This window comes from Hippoglossus hippoglossus, chromosome 4, assembly GCF_009819705.1.
Source record: "Hippoglossus hippoglossus isolate fHipHip1 chromosome 4, fHipHip1.pri, whole genome shotgun sequence".
Taxonomy (NCBI): Eukaryota; Metazoa; Chordata; class Actinopteri; order Pleuronectiformes; family Pleuronectidae; genus Hippoglossus; species Hippoglossus hippoglossus.
Genome location: NC_047154.1, coordinates 9,189,337 through 9,209,319, shown reverse-complemented (window position 1 = coordinate 9,209,319; position 19,983 = coordinate 9,189,337). Strand labels below are relative to the sequence as shown.

Genomic DNA, 19,983 nt, shown 5'->3' with positions numbered 1-19,983 from the left:
GTTGAGCAAAATAATCTTGTATTTTGGCATTTCAAAACATGGCATTTAAAATACAACAGCTCTTCACGAATCATCAGATGATTGATTATACTCCAAAGGTCAATGAAGATTAAGAATGATTATTTGTCTTTATACTTGGTGTCTTTCTCCTCACTGTTTGGCAAACCTGTTTGCCCGGGAAAGGGGGAGATCTTGAGGAAGAAATAGGGATTACTCTGAACACGCAGGGCCACCAGGATAGGAGTGACCATGTAGAGCAGGTTAGCTGCCAGCACACACCAGAAAACATCGTGAGGGATATGAAATGGAGCTGTGGTACGAGGATGGAGGGACCCTCCAATGTGGGCCCACTGGCACTACAAGGAAACACACAGCAAAAGAATAGAGTGTAGTGTCATTCATGTAAACTGCATAATGTGCCTATCACCACTGATACATCTGCTGCTGTCAGTTTTATTCTATATTAAAATTGATTTCCGGTCATTTCATGCCTTAATGGTTTGTACAAACTTCCCAGAAGACTAACTTGGAAGGTAATAATTTCCATGAGTATCTTGTTTAAAATATACAGAACAGGATCTTTAAAGGAGGTGATAAACAAATGATGTACAGACTTAAAAACCTGGCAATTTATCAAATAGAGAGCACAGAGTCTGCAACCATTTATAAACAGCAAAACAAGACTTAAGTCAAACACAATGTTTCTGTGAGATATGGAGAGATCTCCACCAGCTTGTTTATTAACAGAAAATATGCTTTAGGGGATAAATGTGATCCAGGTAATTAATAAAAAGCTGAGAGCTCATGGCCGGGAGTTTAACTGCAGCCACACGTGTTACACCTCCTTGTCTTGAAGATGATGATGAGAGTCAGTTATTATCCTGATGATTTTATGCAACGCAACACACTGTCATTGCAAAACACTTTCAGAATACAGCCCCCTGTAATCCAGCTACGTATCCACAGCCAGATTCACTTATCATCTGTTTGCCTTCATTGTTTTTACCTGAATCATGGCTCCAGCGCAGAACACCGTCCAATCTGACATCCACGTGCAGCCGGGCTTCAGGAGACCATAAACAAACGAACCAAACAGAGGGAGTCCATAGAAGAAAAAGTGCAGCATCTGTTAAAAAAAAAAGAAATATGGGACTGTTATTTTTTTGCAAAACTGAAAATTGTATCATGTTTTTTTTCCGCCCACATTTTGACTTGAATCAGTATTTTACAGGCATTATTCTTGTTGACACAGGTGAGTTGTTGATGTAGATATTATGATTCATATTCCAGTGAAAAGTGCAGCAAGGCTTTCCTCTCCATTGCTGTCATGTTGTTGTTGGACCCTGACAATTATGACAGTGCATCCTCGCTCTCCTTTGGCCAACACAGCACTATACCTACTAACACAGAAGCATAATGTACCACCACATGTGTCATGATTCTTTTGCCGACTTCTGAGATTGTTGTGAAGTGGCCCTTCTAAACATGCCTGTTTGGAATGGGGTGTTTGCTTGGCCTGTGGTGATGCTGGTTGCAGCTTTCTCTTCTGAATCTGCACAATGTCACACTTAAAAAGCCGATACCTCCGCCAAGGCAAAATAGTCCCCTTAAAGCTGTACCATTTTTTATCCATCAACATCCATGAATTATTCCCTGGGAAATCAGCGAAGTGTCAAAACGTGCCCTATCTTGCAATGTTAAAGAAAGTAATAGGAAATAATCCCCCTAATGTGGATCCACACCAAAATGTTATGGTTTCTTTCCTGACCCATACTGACCTACTCCAACAAGTTTCGTGGTAATCCATGCAGTAGTCGTTGCATAATCTTACTAACAAACAAACAAACAAACAAACCAACAAATACAATGAGTGAAAACGCAACCTCCTTGGAAGAGGTACATATCAAATGTAAATATTCAGTTTAGTTTCAACTGGAACATTAAAGCGTTTTACAAGTATGATCGAGGAAGATGTTCTGAGGTTGTTTTACAGCCAACTAACAGAGCATCATTTATCATAAAATTCTAATCCTTTTGAATTTTATTCCACAATGTAACCAGTAACTACAGCCATTAGATAAATATAGCAGAATAACAAAGTACAACACTCTCCTATGAAATGGAAATTAAATAAAATGAGTCATTACGAAATGGAAATACTCAAAAATTCACAGTCTCCAAATTGTTCTAAAGTGCAGTACAGGAGTATTTCTCTCCTCTCCAGCTCCAACACAAATGTGCAGCCTCAGCACAAATTATAACTTCCAAACCAGGGTCCTTACAGAGAGTGTCGTGACCTTCAACTTAAAATATTTGGTGCATGAAAAGCCAGTTTCCCACTTTGTAAAACCCTAAAATTATACCACTGAGCGGTTTCTTTTCATTCGCAGTCTGAGGTCCAGATTAATTCTGATGAGTTCAGCTCGGGGCCTGAAAGCCAATCGTAAATGCCCTTCAGTCTTCTGTTTAAAATGCCTTTTTAGTGCTGCCACGGAAATCTGTCACGTATCGTCCATCATCATCAATGAAGAAAGAGGTCATTAATTGCAGAAACAGTGTAGCGGTGTGCAAAATACCAACACACACACACACACACACACACACACACTGATTTGCAAAGGCAACCAAGACATACTTCCACATGCAGCCCACACAGCCTCCTCCTGCCTCCCACCCAGTGAGATGCTGATGGGGGGCTTTGGGCGAAGGATTAGCTTATCAAGTTCTCAGCATGCGGTTCGTCTCTCTGATCAATGGCTCGCAATTGTGCCTCGACTGCCGCCTGACAAGGTCTTTGGATAACCTATTGACGAAGCTGTGTACACCGACAAAAACGCAACAAACCCCACAGCCGTGCGGGGTCAGGGGCAGAAAATAAAGCAGGCACAGCACCAACCACAATAATTATCTGTTATCTATCTTAAGCAAATGTAGAGAGACACAAAGATGTGCTGGCCTCTCAACCCACGCTGTAATGATGAAAAATGACTGTAATCAGCTGCGAGCTCAGCGATAAGGGCAAAGCCTCCTGCCTGCTCTCAGTGATCTCCATGCAGAGGTCCATTATGTAGCTGCTTATTTGAAGCAGGTTGGAGAGCAGCTGTCAGCTGCTGCCGGTGGAGACAGAGAATGAGTGCAGAGACAGAGAGAGAAAGAGATAAAGCTCCCACCATGACTCTGGGGAAGCCCACGGGATCTTTCAGGTAGGGTTCGTAGTGCTTCAGGTACACAGAACAGGCCTCGAGGGGAGAGTCCAGGGCCACCTACAGGGGGTGGACAAAATAACAGAAACACTTCATGATATAGTGCAGTTCAATATCATAGAATTCAACATTTACCTGAAAGTATAAGGTGGAGGAAAGAAAGAAGTATAATCACCAATTAGGATCAAATAAACTTCATGTGGCTTAAGAGATTACTTTCTCAAAATTGGACAGGAAGATTGATACCACTCTTTAATTTGTCCAGTAAATATGAAGCTAAAACCAGCATGCAGCCACTTTTTTGCTAAACTAACCAGCAGCTGGAGGGAGCTTCATTTACCACACAGACATTCAACTCAATTAATAGTGATTTGTATTGTGCCAAATCCTAACATAACATAACGGAGAGCAATGGAGAAGACAGGAGAGGTGGTGGAAAAGAGGGGAGAGAGGAGAAGACCAGGAACAGTTATGTAACCGTCATGTGAAAATAATAATATTGATATTTATAGATGTAATGATGTTGTTGATGAGAGCTGCACCTGACATGTGGGAGGTTTCCATTTGTTCCATCCAGTTCCTGAGTAAAGACGTGTTTTTCTGTTTTGTGCATTTTTAGGGCGTTTTCACACCTGAAAGTCCAGATCATGGTCCGAACCAAGTTTATGGTCTTTGTTACATTGTTTTAAGTTGATCTGATTAGCTTTGGTTTCCCATTGTAATTTACTACATTTATCTTCACATAAAATGTATTGGTTTGTGGAGTTCAGCTCCTATATTCACTAACTTTTTTTAATAAAGTGCATAGAACAAAATAATTCTGTTTCTTCTTTGATCCTGTGAGACACTTCTTTCTTTTCTTCTTCTATTGTTTAATGCCGTCTCAACTTCCTCCAATTAATCTGAAAGTCCAAACTATCCCAAAAAATGCTCACACTGCATCAGTTTGATCCGGAGGGAGACCATCTCTTTTGGTCAAATTAAATTTTGGTCTGTTGGTTCGGCCTAAACTTAAAAGTCCAAAGGTCCGGACGAAACAAGGAAGGTGTGAAAGTTCCTCTTGAAACACGATGATTTTCTGAGTAGAATTGGTAATTAGAGATCCTGAATGTGCTGAGAGTTTGACGAGCAGATCGATGACACTTTTTAACTTGTCCAGTTAATATGAAGCTACAGTCAGCAGCCAGTTCACCAAGTTCACCAGCTACTGGAGGGAGCTTTGTTTACAGATGTGAGAGGTATCAATCTTCTCATCCAACTCTTTTCAAGAAACCAAATGATTGAACGATTTCCAAAATGTCAAACTATTCTCTTAAATGTCCTGTAAGAATATGAAACAGCAGCATGTTAAAATACACTATTCATAATGTTGCCCACGGCTTTAGATCCAGATCTTTCTTATGAACATTCCCATGAGGTCAATTAGTGGAACGCATTGCTTGTAAATCTAAAAGTAAAACATTGTGTAGGAATCCTCGACCCTCCATGGACAGACCGCTCTGCATGAGCAGCATCGCAGGCTACATGACTTTTACAACAACCATTACAGCCCCACCCTAAACTTTGTGCATGTCATGAGTGTGATGCTCACTCACCAAACCTCTGAGCACAGTGAAGGCCATGGCAGCCAACAGAAGCAGAACCAGGATCAGGTCCAAGGGACGCCAAATCAGTTTCATGCTCTGAGCGTGCTGCGCCTGTGGGGAGATGTCAAGACAATGTACAGAATAGTGCTGCTTCGTCACAGTCATGGCTTCATACTCTAACTTTAATGAGACCTGTTTCTATGACAGAGTGTGCAACTGAGTCTTTGTCTCTGTTGACATTATAATTTAACCTGCATTAATTGTTGTTTAGCCACAAAGATGAAGCAGAAACAATATATAAAACATATAAATTGAAATGGTGAGGTTGGATGGAGCAACATTGACATCCATTTGTAGCTGTGTTTGTGTCCCCTTGCAGTTCCCCTTTGAGAAACATCTGTGTTTAGCTGCTAAATGCTCCGCCATACTCACCAGCTAGTTGCTAACTTGTTGTGTTTCACATTTGGTGCTGTAAAGACCACACAACATCTGGGGACCCTAAGCCAGGATAAGTTTGGGGCCCCTGCCTCACAATGGATAGACCAGCTTTTATATATCCAGACTATTATTTTAAAGCAATGTTTTAATCATTATTATTACACTATACATAATTAATTTTATTTAACCTAGTAATTGCACATACATGCATTTTAGATTATGTTGAATTTTCATCTACAAAAACTCTTTATATGAGTCTTATAAGAAAACAAAGATTTTGGTCACTAGATAAATATAAATTAACTATATATTTTTACTGTCTGACCTGCACTAAGAGAGGGGGACCTGCCTCCCAGCCACACACTGCTTTACATACATATATCATTGTTGGCAATAGATAGAAAGATAGATTGGGTTGGTGGTTTGATCCCTGGCTCTTCCAGTCCACATGCTGAAGTGTCCTTGGGCAAGATGCTGAACCCCCAAATTGTCCAGGAGGGCTATACATGAATGATTTGTGATAGAAAAAGCCCTGTGTATAGAAGCTCTGTGTGAATGTGAGTGAATGGGTGAATATGACTTATAGTGTAAAGCCCTTTGAGAGGTCAATAAGACAAAGGATTTACTAGTTGCTTTGCTTAATGTCTTTGTCTGGTTTCCTGCTTTTGTGATTGTCTGCTCCGCCCAGATGTGTTTGACCTGTATCCACTATCTCAGTTTCGTTTTGTCCAGTTTGCCTCGGTTCTGTTCTGTCTTGGCTCCTGTTTTGTTCCTTCTTGTTCCCGGGTGTTTCCTGTGTGATGTTTCCTGAGGTTTTGCTTCTGTTTTACTGCCTACACTTTTAGTTTTAGTTTTAGTTTTAGTTTTTAGTTTTAGTTACTTTTCTTCGTTCCTGCCAACCTACACACAGACTGTGGGTGTTCCTTTTTCATTGAACATTCTGTCTGCACTACCTGCCTTATCTACATTTTGGGTCCTGTATGCAACTACTCCTAACATACAGTCATTTCAGCTCTTTTTGCTGGAAAAAAAGACACCTGCTGCAAATGAAAGCAACAGTGAGGACAACTGTGAGAATGAGTCAACACAGTAAAGTTATGGACCAGAAAACCAAAACAATGAGCTAACTGTTGCTTTAAAAAATGCTCCTTTGAGAGCTGCAGAGAACTGCAGAGCTGGGTGTTAGTTCTCTGTACGATTGTCACTACTTGTGACCCCTTTCATATAAAAGTTGATATCTGATTATATGGTTATAAATTCCAAAAATATAGTGTTTGTACCAGCTCTAAGTCTAAGACTGAAGAACAAGCTCACTCTTATTTCAGCCAGAACCATGATGGGTTGAGGCTAAATTAAAAAACTGATTGACACTCGGTCAGAAACAGAAGTGGTGGATTCTTCAAAATTACATTACGAGCTGTAGGTGGAGAAAGATTTTTCTTATAAAATATCTGCCACATGTTCTAGTGTAAGATCATAGTGAAAGTTTTAGCAAATAGGAAAACGTTATTTTTGTATTTGTTCCCTTCTGCACCTTTAAGATTGATTCAATCATTGGAGAATGTGATAGAAAAAGGAAATAAAACACTGAAAAAAATATACTGAAATTTGGCAGGTCTCCACTTGCAGACAAACTGTAATGATCTTCTTTCAGATTAAAATGAGCTCACCTCAAATTTTACTATCTCATCAACTGGAAACTACAGCAAGTCCTAAATGTAAATGCCTTACTTCCGTACATTGTCACCTTTCATGGTCTGAATCTCTGGAATGTACGTGTATGTTGAACAGATTAAACACATTCGGCAAACACCACTTTTAAAGCCATCCCACATTCACATCAAGGCCTAACCATCCATGCGTTGGACGTACATTGTATCCGCCGATTAGCGGCCTGTCCTTGGGCCTTGTGAACAGCGTGACAGCTCCCCACACAGGCATCAATAGGAAGAGGAAGTTGAGCCAGAAAGCCGGCCGGATCTCTGAGCCGTATTTACCTGCCAGAGAGAAGAGCTGTCCATTAGTTTGTACCATCAAGGATACATGTTCTCAATGTAATTCAGTAATTAAGCTCCCTATTCAAAGCTCTACTGCACTTCAGGCTAAGACACGCTGTACGGTACAGCATGTCTATGATACCAAAACAGAGAAAACATGTTTCCTGCAGACAAGTTTGATCCTGTGACACTTTTGTATGCAGTTTGAAAAGCCAACAGCAGATGCTGTGAGTCTGTTTTCTGCTTTGTTCGCTGGGTTGTGACGGCAGGCGAGGCGCGGACCGTGTGGGTGTTTTGTTGGCAGACTGAACCGTGTGACACTGATGGTACATGGCAGTGCAGATGTTCTCCTGATTAAAGCTCATCATCACAGGACTGGTAGACAGGGAATAGAAGATGAGGCTCACCTGCAACTATCCCGGCAATGAACACGCTCATGTTGGCGCACAAAGAGCCGGCCCAGAGCAAGCCGAGGTTACGGTACGCTTTCCTGTGACAAAAACAAAAAACAAGAGGGGTTATACTTTTGTAGAGATTGCTGGGTAAATAGAAAGTAATACCATGAACCCCAGGGTTGTATCCATGAGCTTCTTAAACATATATCATACATGATTTTTGTAATAGAATGCTGAACACAGTTTTTCCCACTATAATGAAAAGGCTGACATTGTTTAACAGAAGATTTCATTTCCATGATATGCCCCTGCATCCTCTCTTTAATCATCATTGTGACTCAGAGATGGTTAGATGCTTTATCTTATTTCTTCTAGTGAACTTAACTCTCTCAAGCTAGAGTTGGAATGGAAAAGCTAGCAAGAGCAGGCTTAACTTAAAAAATATGCAACCGACACATCCCACCCCCTCCCATCGGCCCTATCTTCAAAGCTATATGCACACTGCCTCTCAACTGCTGGAAGCCAACTTTCTGTGACTTGCTCACTAACTTCTGGCTATTTTCTCTGCTTCAGTGGTGTATGTCTCTCCAGGTGAAGATATGTGCAGTGGTAATGTGCAGCGAATGCAGGGGCAGGAGGCCAATCACTCATTTCATTCTGAGTGAAATAATTGTTTGTGTTTATTTTTTGATGAGTCATAAAGAGGATTTCAACTAATACCATAAGAAGTGTTTCAGAAATAATTTACGAACCCTACCTTTAAGCTTAAACATTAAAAACATAAAAGAGACATATTACTCTCATAACTTTAATTTGGGTCATTACTTGAAAGGTTCACATGCTGTAATGTTCAGAAAACACATCACCTTCCTCATACTGTCCACTGCTTCAGCTCCTCTTTTCAGCCTCTGTCTGAAACACTTGGTTTTAGCTCCTGTCTCTTTAAGGACCCTCCCACTGAAGCCCAGTCTGCTCTAATTGGCCAGCTGGTCTACTGTGTTGTGATTAGTCAAGGTGTAGGAAATTTTGACCTCCGCTCTCGCTTTACCAGGCTTTGTTAGGGGGCGTGTCAGACTAGCCACTCAGCGGGGATTATGTAAATGTGGGGCATTGTAATGTCACATGATCACGAAGGTGGGGCTGCTCCCTTTACAGCGAATGTTGGGCTTTTTATCTTTGCAGAACGTTTACATGTACACAAAAACCTGTAACACGCTAGAAGAAAGAAAAACTGAAAAAGTATCAAATGTCTCCTTTAACGAAAAAGTGTAAATACTACCCACAACCATAGCAAAAATTAAAAAAATCACAGCAGTGCATAGATTCCACACAGTTTCAAATCATTTAAATTTCTGTGTTTCCAAAAACTCTTAACATACAGGAGCTCCACATGTGGAGCTCCCGTTTTACAAGGATGTAAGTTACTCTCCAAAGTGAGGCAGGCTGCCAGCTTCTTCATCTACATTCCAATAGAAGGCACGTCCAGATTCTTCCACAATAGTGTAATTATCCCTCTGGCTTGTAAAAGTCCAAATTCAATTAGCAACAAATGCTGCAGAGTTGCAGCAGAGTCTTCGGGGTATATTTCCAGTAAACATAATTTGGCTTGTAAAGGAATTTCCTTTCCAATTATAAGGCTTATACATTCAAACACACTCTTTGTAGCTTTGTGCACCCCCATAAACAATGAATTAATGGAGCTTTGTCCTCTTTTCTCTTCCCATAAATATCCAAAACATAGGGCACATTTGACTTCAGCTCTTAGATGTAAAAGAGGTTCACATTATTCACTTTTATTCTAATAATTTAATATTTTTGGAGTCTGGACCAATCAGCTTCACAAATATCTTGCTTTATGACAATCCTCATGGCCTATAGGTTTTTAAAAGATGACTCTTTTAAATATGTTGTTACCCTTAGAACTGACCTCTATGTTACTCAGTTTTAAACAGACTAAGCTCAAATATATGAAAATCTTACTGTTACTACTTTGAGACTTACAAACATACAACTTCCACAGCCTCCTACATAGTTTTTGTTTAGGTAGATACAGGTAGATAATATATTGTTTATTCTCTCCAACATAATTTGAGGCAAGCATTTTGTAGAGTGAGATAAATGAGCGTACCTTCACCCACCTGTCTGTTATCCTGCTGATCATCACCAGGTACATGATAAAGTGGGCTATTCCATCCCAGTAGCACATCATGATGGCATAGGCTGTTCCCAGATAGGGTTCCCCCTGAAGCACATAACATGAATACATATTGCACAGCGCTAACAACAGGTGTTTAGTCAACAGGGATGTGTGTGTTTGTAAGAAACCCACTGTCTTTTGGTAGAAATTCATAAATCCAGATATAATGCCGTCATATTCCAAGGCACTCGTCAGGTCAATGACACAAGTAAATGAAAATTCAGCAAAAACTGCAAAGGAAGAATCAGAAAGAGAACATCTGACAGTGGACACACAAACATGCTTCAGTACTATTTTAATATCAGCTTCAGATCTTACAAACTAAAAGGAGTTAGGAAACCTTGAAGCTTTCATGTAATTACTCAATCTGCTTTGTCTATTCAGAAAAATACAGTGAATAAGTAAAGAATGCCAAGGCTGTAAGAGCAGAGAATGATGTGTTTTCAAAATGTTCCTGCTTGGAGGTCACAGAAACACTAATCTTTCATATCACTTGTGAATTTGATCTAGTTTTTTAAAAGGGGCTGATTTGAGCTTCATCAGGGTCAGTGCTCTTTTCTTCTGTAGAGGCCATATGAACAATAAACAGTCCACAATATACATGAACTCATCATCAAACACTAATGTATTAGAGACTCGACTTTCAGTAGATCATTTGGTAGAGCTATCAGATGGTTTGGACCCACAGCTGGGTGCTCATCAGTCTGAAGCACAGCAGAATAATATAAAATATATATTCTATACCAGCATGGGCTCACACAGGCTCCTTCTGATGTCCACGGTTAACTGCTTAATGATCTATTAGAGGATAACATGTCCAATATAACTGTTAATGACTAGAAGGATTTTACTCAGATTGACTAATCCTGTTATGAGCTGCACAATCATGATGGCAGACGTAGGGTAAACAACATAGACCCCCACATGCGTGATAACAATATGACACACTGGTTCACCAACTCCATAAATGCCTGTCCACAGATGCCACGATACAATCTAATGCAGTGCTTCTCGACCCGGGGCCCAGGCCTCTTTGGGGGACATGGAGCTACTGCAGCAGGGGCTTAGTTGCTTCCCTTGGCAGAAAAGAGCCGTTTGAGGGTTAAGTCTGGCTTTGAGACAAAAGGGCTGATAGGTTCAGCCATGTATTTGTGATGGTTAATGTTTGGGTATAGGGGCATAGGAATACATTATGCCAATGAGCGTCCTCACTATAGAAGTAGAGAGTTGGACAGCCACTGGTCTAATTTAACAGGATTTGAATGAACAGAAAGTGAGAATCTACAAATATGAATGTATATATAAGAAAGTTGGACCGAGCACCATGTGTGCGTCAGTGATTTACCACGGGAAACGCTTCATAGGACCCAGGTATAAAAAACATTTCAGTGATTTGCTACCTGAAATCTGCAGAATGTCGTTATAAACAGAAACTCTCTGTGTTTGTGACATGGTCGTCTCTCTACAGACGCCACAGCTTAAACCATGGGGGTTTATCACATTGCTCCTATCTGTCCTTCACACATACACACACACGCAAACACACTTTCTGTCTCTCCTTCGTACCGGCGTCTCTGTAATCCCTTAGAACAAGCAGGTTTATCTCTGACATCTCACAGGTGAGATAGCAGGGGGGATTACGGCTCTCTGTCATGGAGAAGAGGCTGACACTGCTTCGCCCCCATTGTTATGGTCCTCCTATACATAACAGGAGCTTCGCCTTGGGCACAAGTACCAATATATCACCTCACTTCGGTTCCAATAGCACAGCCCCTGGCTTCAGCTGCAAGGGAAGTGTTTGTGCATGGGGTCACAATGGAGAATGCAGTCTGACCAATAGCTGCACACGTAACAGCGCAGAATATGAGACAGATCCCACAGAAATGTTCAATTAAAGTCGTGTGAAAGGTGGTCACACGAACAAACTGAATGCAGGCCTTCTTATGCTCTGTGGAGTCTGGGTAGTATTATACAGGAGCAGTTATTTTGGTCCTGTATTAGTATTTTCAAATAGTTGCCTTTGTGCCCTTTGTCCCAGAAACAAACAAGGACTCTGTTGCAAAAGAATAGCTAAAAGGTTAAGTAAGTATAAGCACCGTGAAGGTCCTCAGCCTGCAGAGGGTCGGCCGTACCTCACAAAGGTCTAAGCTTCAAGAGGCCTAAGCAGCTTTCCACATATCAGGTGAAATCTGGCTGAACAGAATACAATACAATTCATGCTTTCACTCTAAACCACTGAGTGAACCTTCTGGAAAGCCCTTCTGTTAAACTCCAACATTTGGAAATACATTGCAAGTAAGTTGGCCAATGCACATATTTGAGTCGATTACCAAAGAATAAAGCGTCTTTAGGCGGGTTGCGACGAGTGATGAGGAAGTAGAACAGGAACACAACGACCAACACAGCAACACCAGTCCCCAGGATCACGTACGGCCTGTGGACGCAGAGAAAAGCAAATAGCAGCACGTTGTCCATGTTTTCCAGCCCCATCTCACTGCAGACACTCTGCCCTTTCAGACAGTAATCTCCCTCTTTCTGCCTCATTCTCTTTACTAATTAGGGTTTTTTTTTTCACATGGAAGTCGTGCCAGTCTTCTCTGCAGTGCTGAATTAGTAAATGATGATGAATGGGAAGTCGGACAGAATGATAATCACACGCAAACACCCAGAGTTGGCACCAGGAGAAATAATGCAGGAGTGTGAGGGGAAGTGTGTGTGAAAGATCTGCTGAGTCCAGGGAGAGGCAGTTTGTGTGTGAAGGTTCCTGGTGGTGTCACATTGAATTTAAACCTCCTGATTACCCACAATCTCAGGTCGCTTTTTAATAATAATGATGATTTAAAAAAAGAACAGAGTGCAAGTAGTAGGTTTATGTTTAATCTTAGAGATTTTAGAATTGTATCATTGAGTTTGAAGCATCACTTGCTGAAGTGTTCCTGTTATTGATCAGACAGAAGTCTTGGAATGCGAAAACCCCCTTTCAATATAATAATAATAGTAATATATACATTGAACGATTGGTTTGCAATGAAAATCTTATATTTACCGTCTGATCAGTTTATCCAGTTTTGTCAAAGAAAAAGTCACAGAGTGATGGTGTTAATAATATTGTATACTTAGTTGGAGAAAATAAATTTGATATCAAACAAAATATTGATTAGTATCAAGATGAATGTCACATTATTATTATTTTGTATAATTAATTTATTATATTATATTTATTATTATTATGTCCTTTAAGTTTAGAGACCGATTTTTTCTCTTGAGTGAAGGTTGTGGTTTTAAACTCTTCTTTGTGGACAGAGAATGACACTTGGTTCCCGGCAAGACATTTTGCGAATCTAAGGTAGATCAATAATGTGTTACACCTTCTAACTGTGCTTACACAATGCATAAGCATTAAATTGATATACAGTACATTGGACTTTTGTTATATTGCCATTGATGAAAATTATATTGTGATAACTATTGATGTTGTTTTATCGCCCAGATGCTATTTCTAGTTCACATCTCAACAACGTTTCATTGTTTTTGCAACATTTGACTCATGCTGCTGTGGTGCTGAGCTTATACCAGTGGTGCAAAAGCACAGCTTTACAAAGGCTTAATCCATCACAGGCAAGGGTGGGAGAGGCAAGCAAGGTAAGGCCATGTTAGTTCAGCGCTGCCCTCCATGTTTACTGGCCAAAGGTACCACTGCCTCACACTGGAAAAGATTAATGTGCCCAATGTATCTCCCAGTGAACAATATTACCTCCTCGGAAAGCTCACAGTGTGTCCTCGCAGAAAGAAAACAAATGCTGCCAGAGCAAAGGGAAGCTCCCTCGCTGCCTCTCCAATTCAACACTACAGGAAGATTTATGCGCACGACGCAGTTTGTTTGCAGAGTGGAAGAGCGTGAGCCATATTGTATGTCAAGAGCAATTTATCACACTCCTCTGTGCGGTCTGTATTGATTGTCAGGGTCCACACATTCAAAAAAGGAACCAGCACCAGGTATTTACACAGTGGGAGCATAAAAGTCTGTAAAAATGAGGAATATCTTGTGGTAAAAAAAACTAAAAAGAAGTGAGGGCAGAGTGGAGCATGCTTTTCACCACTGGCTCTGTTTATCCAGCCTGTAGTATGTAATCATCAATAGACAATACTCTAAAGGCAAATTTCCAATAAACAGGGAAAACAAATAGGATTTAAATTAGAAAATGTTCCCTTGGAGCAAACTTTATTAGCGACTTATCCGATTATTTCCTCTCATTTAGTTATTTTTGCTCCCTACACTTTTTTCTTTGAGTCTCCAATGAACAACACGACACGGCCAATCATTTGAAGATGTTACACAAGTGGCAAATAGACCTTGAAAATTGAAGCCATTGAATTAGCAGCAAGGATTTATGAGGTAGTTCCAGTTAAACACAGACAGAAATATCACTTGAGTTTTAAGCTTACAGTGTCCTCTAGTGGTGGTAATACTGTCTGTCACCCCACGATACAGTGAAGATCACCTGCACTATTACACATCCATATTCTTGCAATTATAGGCTAATAGTACGATTATTGTTTGTATATTAGTATGTGTTATTTTATGTGTTGTGAGTGTATAGTATTTATGTCTAAAACTATTACTATAACTTTATGAGAATAGTTTACAGCTTTCTCCCTAGGAAAACAGGAGTGGACTTATACAGATGTATACATAGAAACTGAGCAATAAGAAATCAATGAATGTGATGACTTACTCTTGAAGCTCTGGAATGGTGTTCATGGCATAAAGAATGCCGAGGGCCGATAATGAAAATAAAAACACTGAAGTCTCCATCTCTTCAAAAGCAGTTCAACCGCCCTCCCAAGAGAAAAGCTGAAAATAAACAAAGATAACAAGCTGTTATAGCAATAAGATCTGTAAATGATTAAAACAAGTTGATATTCAAACTTTGCCAGACATCAATATATTCATCAAAACTGAAATAGACTAAATGAATCTCAACCCTAACCCCTAATTAAAATTACATGAATATTATTCAAAAACTCCAAATGAAATCGACAAAATATAACAGAGTGGAAAAGGAGCAGAGTGGGCTCTTACCGTCAGGCTACACTCTCAGTGGATTAATGGAATTACAGCCGGCCTGAGGCAGACATGGCCTTCACCGAGGAAATAATGAAGCGGAGACAAAGAAGCTTTTGGGTGCAAAGTTGCGCAATATGGTTTCGTCAGAGATTTACATAAGTCGCATTAGAAAATAGGTCGACATTCCACTGTATCCAGCAATGCACTTTCAAGTTCTACTGATCTGGGTCTTTGGTGCAGTCGGTGTTGTGTTTTATGAAATGTGCAGTGTATATAATGCTCAGAAAAACCTATAACTAAGAGAGGAACATACTGACCAGTGTGAACTTCAATACTCAATCAGAATTCAAATCAACTCTTCTCCAACATACCACGGTTCTCCAGGCATCTTCAACTGGCTTGACTTCTTGTGATACCGGATGTTGAATGTTGTGGTACAATGTATTTATGTGACATTTCACTGACATCTTTAGGGGGATTGAGATATAAAGATGCACTGGTGAATGTTTGTTTTCGTATTAGTCTGTTTATTTCTTTTTAGCTCTAATTATTCCATCGACCAAACGTTGTAGACACCTTTTGACATTTTTGCATTTTAATGGATCCAAAAAGTCTAACAAATGTAGTTAGATGCATTTCCTGCACCTGAAATTGACCTAAAGTTGAGCTTGAGTTTTGTCTCTTCTACAAAGATGATATTCAAACTGAGGAGGTGTCTTTAACGCGTCTTTTAAACTCTAGATCAAGAAGGTGTACGATTTAAAGTAACTAACTTTCTCAAAAAGTATGTTCACAGCGTCTGAATAGGCAAAAAACGTGTAAGACTGACTGTAACATCCTTGCATTTCTGTCAGATACATAGTTTTAGCAGTCCATTTTACCTGCGTCACAGCTCGCAGTAAACTGGCCGAATAATAATAATAAAACTGTTATGCTATGACAAGCAAAAAGATGACTGGAGAGGAGAGGAGAGAGGAGAAGAGAGAGGAGAGGAGGAGAGAGGAGAAGAGAGAGGATAGGAGGAGAGGAGGAGAGGAGGAGAGGAGGAGAAAAGATGAATGAAGAAAAGCTTAGTGTAGGATCAATCAAAACCAGTTTGCTAAACGTTTTGCTAAAATAACTGTACTAGATAGATCTATAGCAATGCATATATTTCTGTTCATTGTTTAAAAAAATAAAACATTAAACATTGTGGGCCCTTATGTGTTTGCTGTCTTATGTCTTAAGTCTAATGTATACATGCTATTTAAAGATATTTATGTATGTTTTATATAATTTGATTTACTATAAAAATGTAATATAAAGTTATATAAAATACACATAAACATGTTTATATTACCAAGCACACATTAGACTTACAATACAGTATTAAACATTGTTTTAAATAACAAAATACAGACAAAATGTATCTTGTATGCTAATAATGAGTTGTGAGATTTTGGTCCCCCCCAGTGTTCAGTTCACGACTACAGCCTTGCTTCAGTTGCTTTGTTTAAATAGCCATTTCTCAAATTCCAGTTCAGTATCTTTACAGCAGGGGGCGCCACATTAAAACTAAAAGAGCATGCACCATACCACAACGAAAAACTGAAATTTGTTAGTTTTGAGTTGAAACATAAGTTTCTATTAGAAAGTTTAAAATATGATCGGAACTGTCTCCTTGTTTTAATCACAAGAGCCTGTTGGTGTTGTGTTCAGCAAATCCTGGTACAGTGAAGTCACTGAGGATGCAGAGCATTGTTAATCTCACAAAATGTCCTCAATGATGAGCTTTGAAATTGTGCAACTAGGATGTGTCGTGATGCATTTAACCAACATCCTATATCATCAACTACCACATTACTGACGTCAGACAATGTAACAGAATCAGACTGGGAAAACAAAGCACAACCCTGCCGATAGCCCATCTCTCATGAGTGCCACCTTGAAATAAAAACAAACACACACGCACACACACACACACACATGCTATACACACACACACACACACACACACACACACACACACACACACACACACACACACACACACACACACACACACACACACACACACACACACCGCCCTTTGCTTCCCACAACCCTGCTTTGTTGGGAAAAGGGGACTGTTATACCAGGAAATACGTAGCAGTGTGTGTTTGCTGGAAACAACTGGAGCTCTTCCAGCTCGGGCGTTCAATAACATAGAATAGACGGATGCCAAAATGAGACAGAGACCTGCAGGAGGAAGATTCACATGTACTTTATTTGACCTCAAAAATCAAATATGCTTTTATACAATAATTGTCTTCAAATTATCATACAGCCAAAAAGTACAGAGGCTATGCATACAATATGAAAATCCAAACATATGTTTTTTTATTATTATTTTCCTTTCTCTTTGTTTAATAACTTATTTTATACTTTTATACCATTTATACTCAGTACTATCAGATGTATTTTCCTATGCTATTTCATGCAGCTGTGCAATGCTTTTTCTGCCGGCTAAATTTAGGCCAATGGCCTCCTAAAAGGAAAACAAATGCAAAACCTGATGAAATATCTGTATGATAATTGAGGTTTTTATTAGTTTTAAATTATTTAATCCTTTCCCTTGAGAATTGTTTTACCATGAATAGTTGATTTCAACTATGGGAATGTGAGGGTATTTTAAAGATTTATAATTATCATTGCCAGCACATTTTCTGACCAAAATAATAAAATAATCCTAAATAGATGTAATTCATTGCTAAAATAAACCAGAGGTCCATATAACATGACTTTCAAATTAAAATATAAAAATCAAAATACAAGTGAGGGTTACAGCTGTGTATGCTCTATACACATTTAAAAATATGTATACATTAACAATATTTAATGTCTCATCGGGCGACATCTATCTGCATCGCAAAATGTCAATTCTTAGATGATCCATAACTACTGAGTTAGATCAATCATCTGTGTCCTCTTCACTTACACAAGGTTGAATAATATTTTCTGACTTTAACACCCCCGTCCTGGCACCTAAGTACATGTCACATCTTCTGACACCATATGTGCACAGTCGTAACCTGAGGTCCTCAGCAAAGGCCCTGCTCACTAATCCACAGTCCCAGCTGAGAACCCGAGGTGAGCAGGCCTTTCCTGTCAGGAACCCCACTCTTTGGAACAAAATTATCATCTTTTAAATCTCTCTTAAAGACATTGAAGGTGTGCCTTCTCTTAGTTGTGACCTATTTAAATCATTTTATAATGTTTTATTCTCCCTTGTTTTTACTCTTTTCTCATCTGCTCTTACTTTTAACCCTTTTTTTATTTGTTTCCTATTATTTGCTCTTTTTTTTTTACAGTTTCCTATCGTTTGCCTTCAATTTTTCATTTTGAACTTGCCAGCACATTGTAACTAAAGGTGCTATATTGTGTAAAGTATAAACTCAGTTTGTTTATCAATCTCAGAGTGTAAGTAACATAATAGTTATCCTAAATGGTTTACAAAATACAAGCTAATAAATACATTAACTATATTTTACCAAACTCTTTATGGATTTTATATCTAATAGGGCATATTCCTTACTTGTAGTTATTATCCGTCTATTATCATGAATGTGTCGTAAAGGGTCAATAGGTGATCAATAAGGGTTGAATTCGTCTCTGATCTCCCATCATGTGTGTGTATTATAAATGTGTGTGTATTATAACACGGTGCTGAGGTGAAGTGGAGGCTCAGGTGTTGTTAACGCGATGAACTATTTATGGCCCGAGCTGCTTTCTGCTCGCGATCAACAAGCGGCACTGCGCGTGACGACAGCGGCGGAAGCGTTTTTTCGCTTTTCAAAATGGCACCGTCTCAATCAGGAAGTGGAGAAAACAACTAAGAAGAATAAGTTGGATAAAATCCCCAGTTTCCGTTTCTTTGAGGCGACTCCTCGTCGAGAATCGGGTCGCGCGGCCGGGGACTGGAATTCGAATAAGATACCGACTGAACGGTGAGTGCAACGTCGAGGATATTGTTGGAAAAAGGCGAGCGACACATCGGCAGTCGCCGATTAACAAGATGCGTCCTGGGCAGCCTCTCCTAGGCGCGCACGTTTTTTACGACGGGCTACGCCGCTTCTCCGGCGGCTGCTCGGAGTCCAGCGTTATCGGGAGGACACGTTATCTGTAAACTCAGAATGCCTTGAAACCCAGCGAATCGAGGGGCAGTGGGAACACATTAAAAAAGACCCTTGGTGTTGATGTCTCCGAACCACCGGGCTAGCCTTAAGACAAGCCAACAGCTAACTACGCTAGCTAGTTACTTGGTAATAAGCAACTGCTTTGATGTTAGCTAACCAGCAAGTAATCTGGCTTTTAAACAATACACGCTACTGTAACTTTTACAATAAAAACACACTCCATGGTATCTTAACCACCACGATGAGCGTTCCCACGACGGGGTCAAACGGTTTAAGATGTAATATTTTCCTGAGATAACTACATAGTAATGTCATCATATTAACCTTCGCAGACAATGTACAAAACGAACATACCCAGTCAGGAATCGCTAGGAGCTATGCTAACCTAGCTAGCACAGTTAGCTACCAGAAGTACGCCTGGTTTTATCGAACTAATTCGGGATATGCTCAGTTTCGCCACCGTCGATTACTACTTGAAACACTGGACTGGGTGAAGTGGGAATGCTTTGTAGCTAGCGAGAGCTCGCTTGCCACGGCTTGTTCAGTGTTTTGTTTGTCGCTCGGGAAGCTAGCTGTGGTGGCAGCTGCTCCGTAGCGTCGAGCTGTGGCTGCTTTCCTTTGTGCTGTGGAGACCAGGGAAGCTCCGGACCTCAGGAAGAGCCACATTCACACTGAGGTGCTGTTCGTGTGAAAAGCCAACATTAAGTCCACGAAGACCCACTTGTGTTTTAATGCACGGACAGGCATACACGAGAAGATGTTAGCCAATGCTAGCTGGGTAGAAGTAAATAGACTGTAACGTGATCTCAAGGTACAGTTAGTTGGAACATGCTCCGGTTTCTGCCTCTTTTGTCGTAACTACGTGACTAAACGAGACAGTGAAAACAAACACAAATCTAAATCAAGGTTGTAGATTTTTCTCCATAATAAAGTTTGGGGATCTGT

General features: G+C 40.0%; 2 protein-coding genes across 3 annotated transcripts in view; one reads left to right on the top strand and one right to left on the bottom strand.

Annotated features, from left to right (window-relative positions):
- tm6sf2 (transmembrane 6 superfamily member 2) lies at positions 1-15,039 on the bottom strand. 2 transcript variants are annotated; one of them, XM_034582884.1, is made up of 11 exons: positions 14,900-15,039; positions 14,553-14,671; positions 12,147-12,250; positions 9,949-10,046; positions 9,758-9,861; positions 7,632-7,714; positions 7,100-7,224; positions 4,799-4,900; positions 3,171-3,263; positions 1,007-1,126; positions 120-356 (listed from the first exon to the last, which is right to left on the bottom strand). In XM_034582884.1, exons 2-11 carry the CDS (start codon positions 14,630-14,632, stop codon positions 120-122), a joined length of 1,146 nt encoding a protein of 381 aa, XP_034438775.1. In that variant the 5' UTR covers positions 14,633-14,671; positions 14,900-15,039. The 2 variants fall into 2 exon arrangements, with proteins under 2 accessions (XP_034438776.1, XP_034438775.1); XM_034582885.1 differs by lacking the exon at positions 14,900-15,039 and having other exon boundaries at positions 1-356; positions 14,553-14,632.
- Positions 15,040-18,675: 3,636 nt separating this feature from the next.
- si:ch73-63e15.2 (protein strawberry notch homolog 2) overlaps positions 18,676-19,983 on the top strand; it is a 60,149-nt gene continuing 58,841 nt past the window's right edge. The window contains 1 exon segment of the mRNA XM_034582687.1: positions 18,676-18,849. The gene's annotated coding sequence lies outside the window, so the exon portion shown is untranslated.

What these genes read in the sequence shown, in the direction of transcription:
- tm6sf2 (XM_034582884.1), bottom strand. Translation starts at nt 14,632, where the DNA reads ATGGAGACTTCAGTGTTTTTATTTTCATTATCGGCCCTCGGCATTCTT. An exon ending in TGAATTTCTACCAAAAGACA is followed by an intron (nt 9,862 to 9,948) that starts GTGGGTTTCTTA and finishes TATGTGCTTCAG; the next exon opens with GGGGAACCCTATCTGGGAAC. An exon ending in CGCTAATCGGCGGATACAAT is followed by an intron (nt 4,901 to 7,099) that starts GTACGTCCAACG and finishes ATCTCCCCACAG; the next exon opens with GCGCAGCACGCTCAGAGCAT.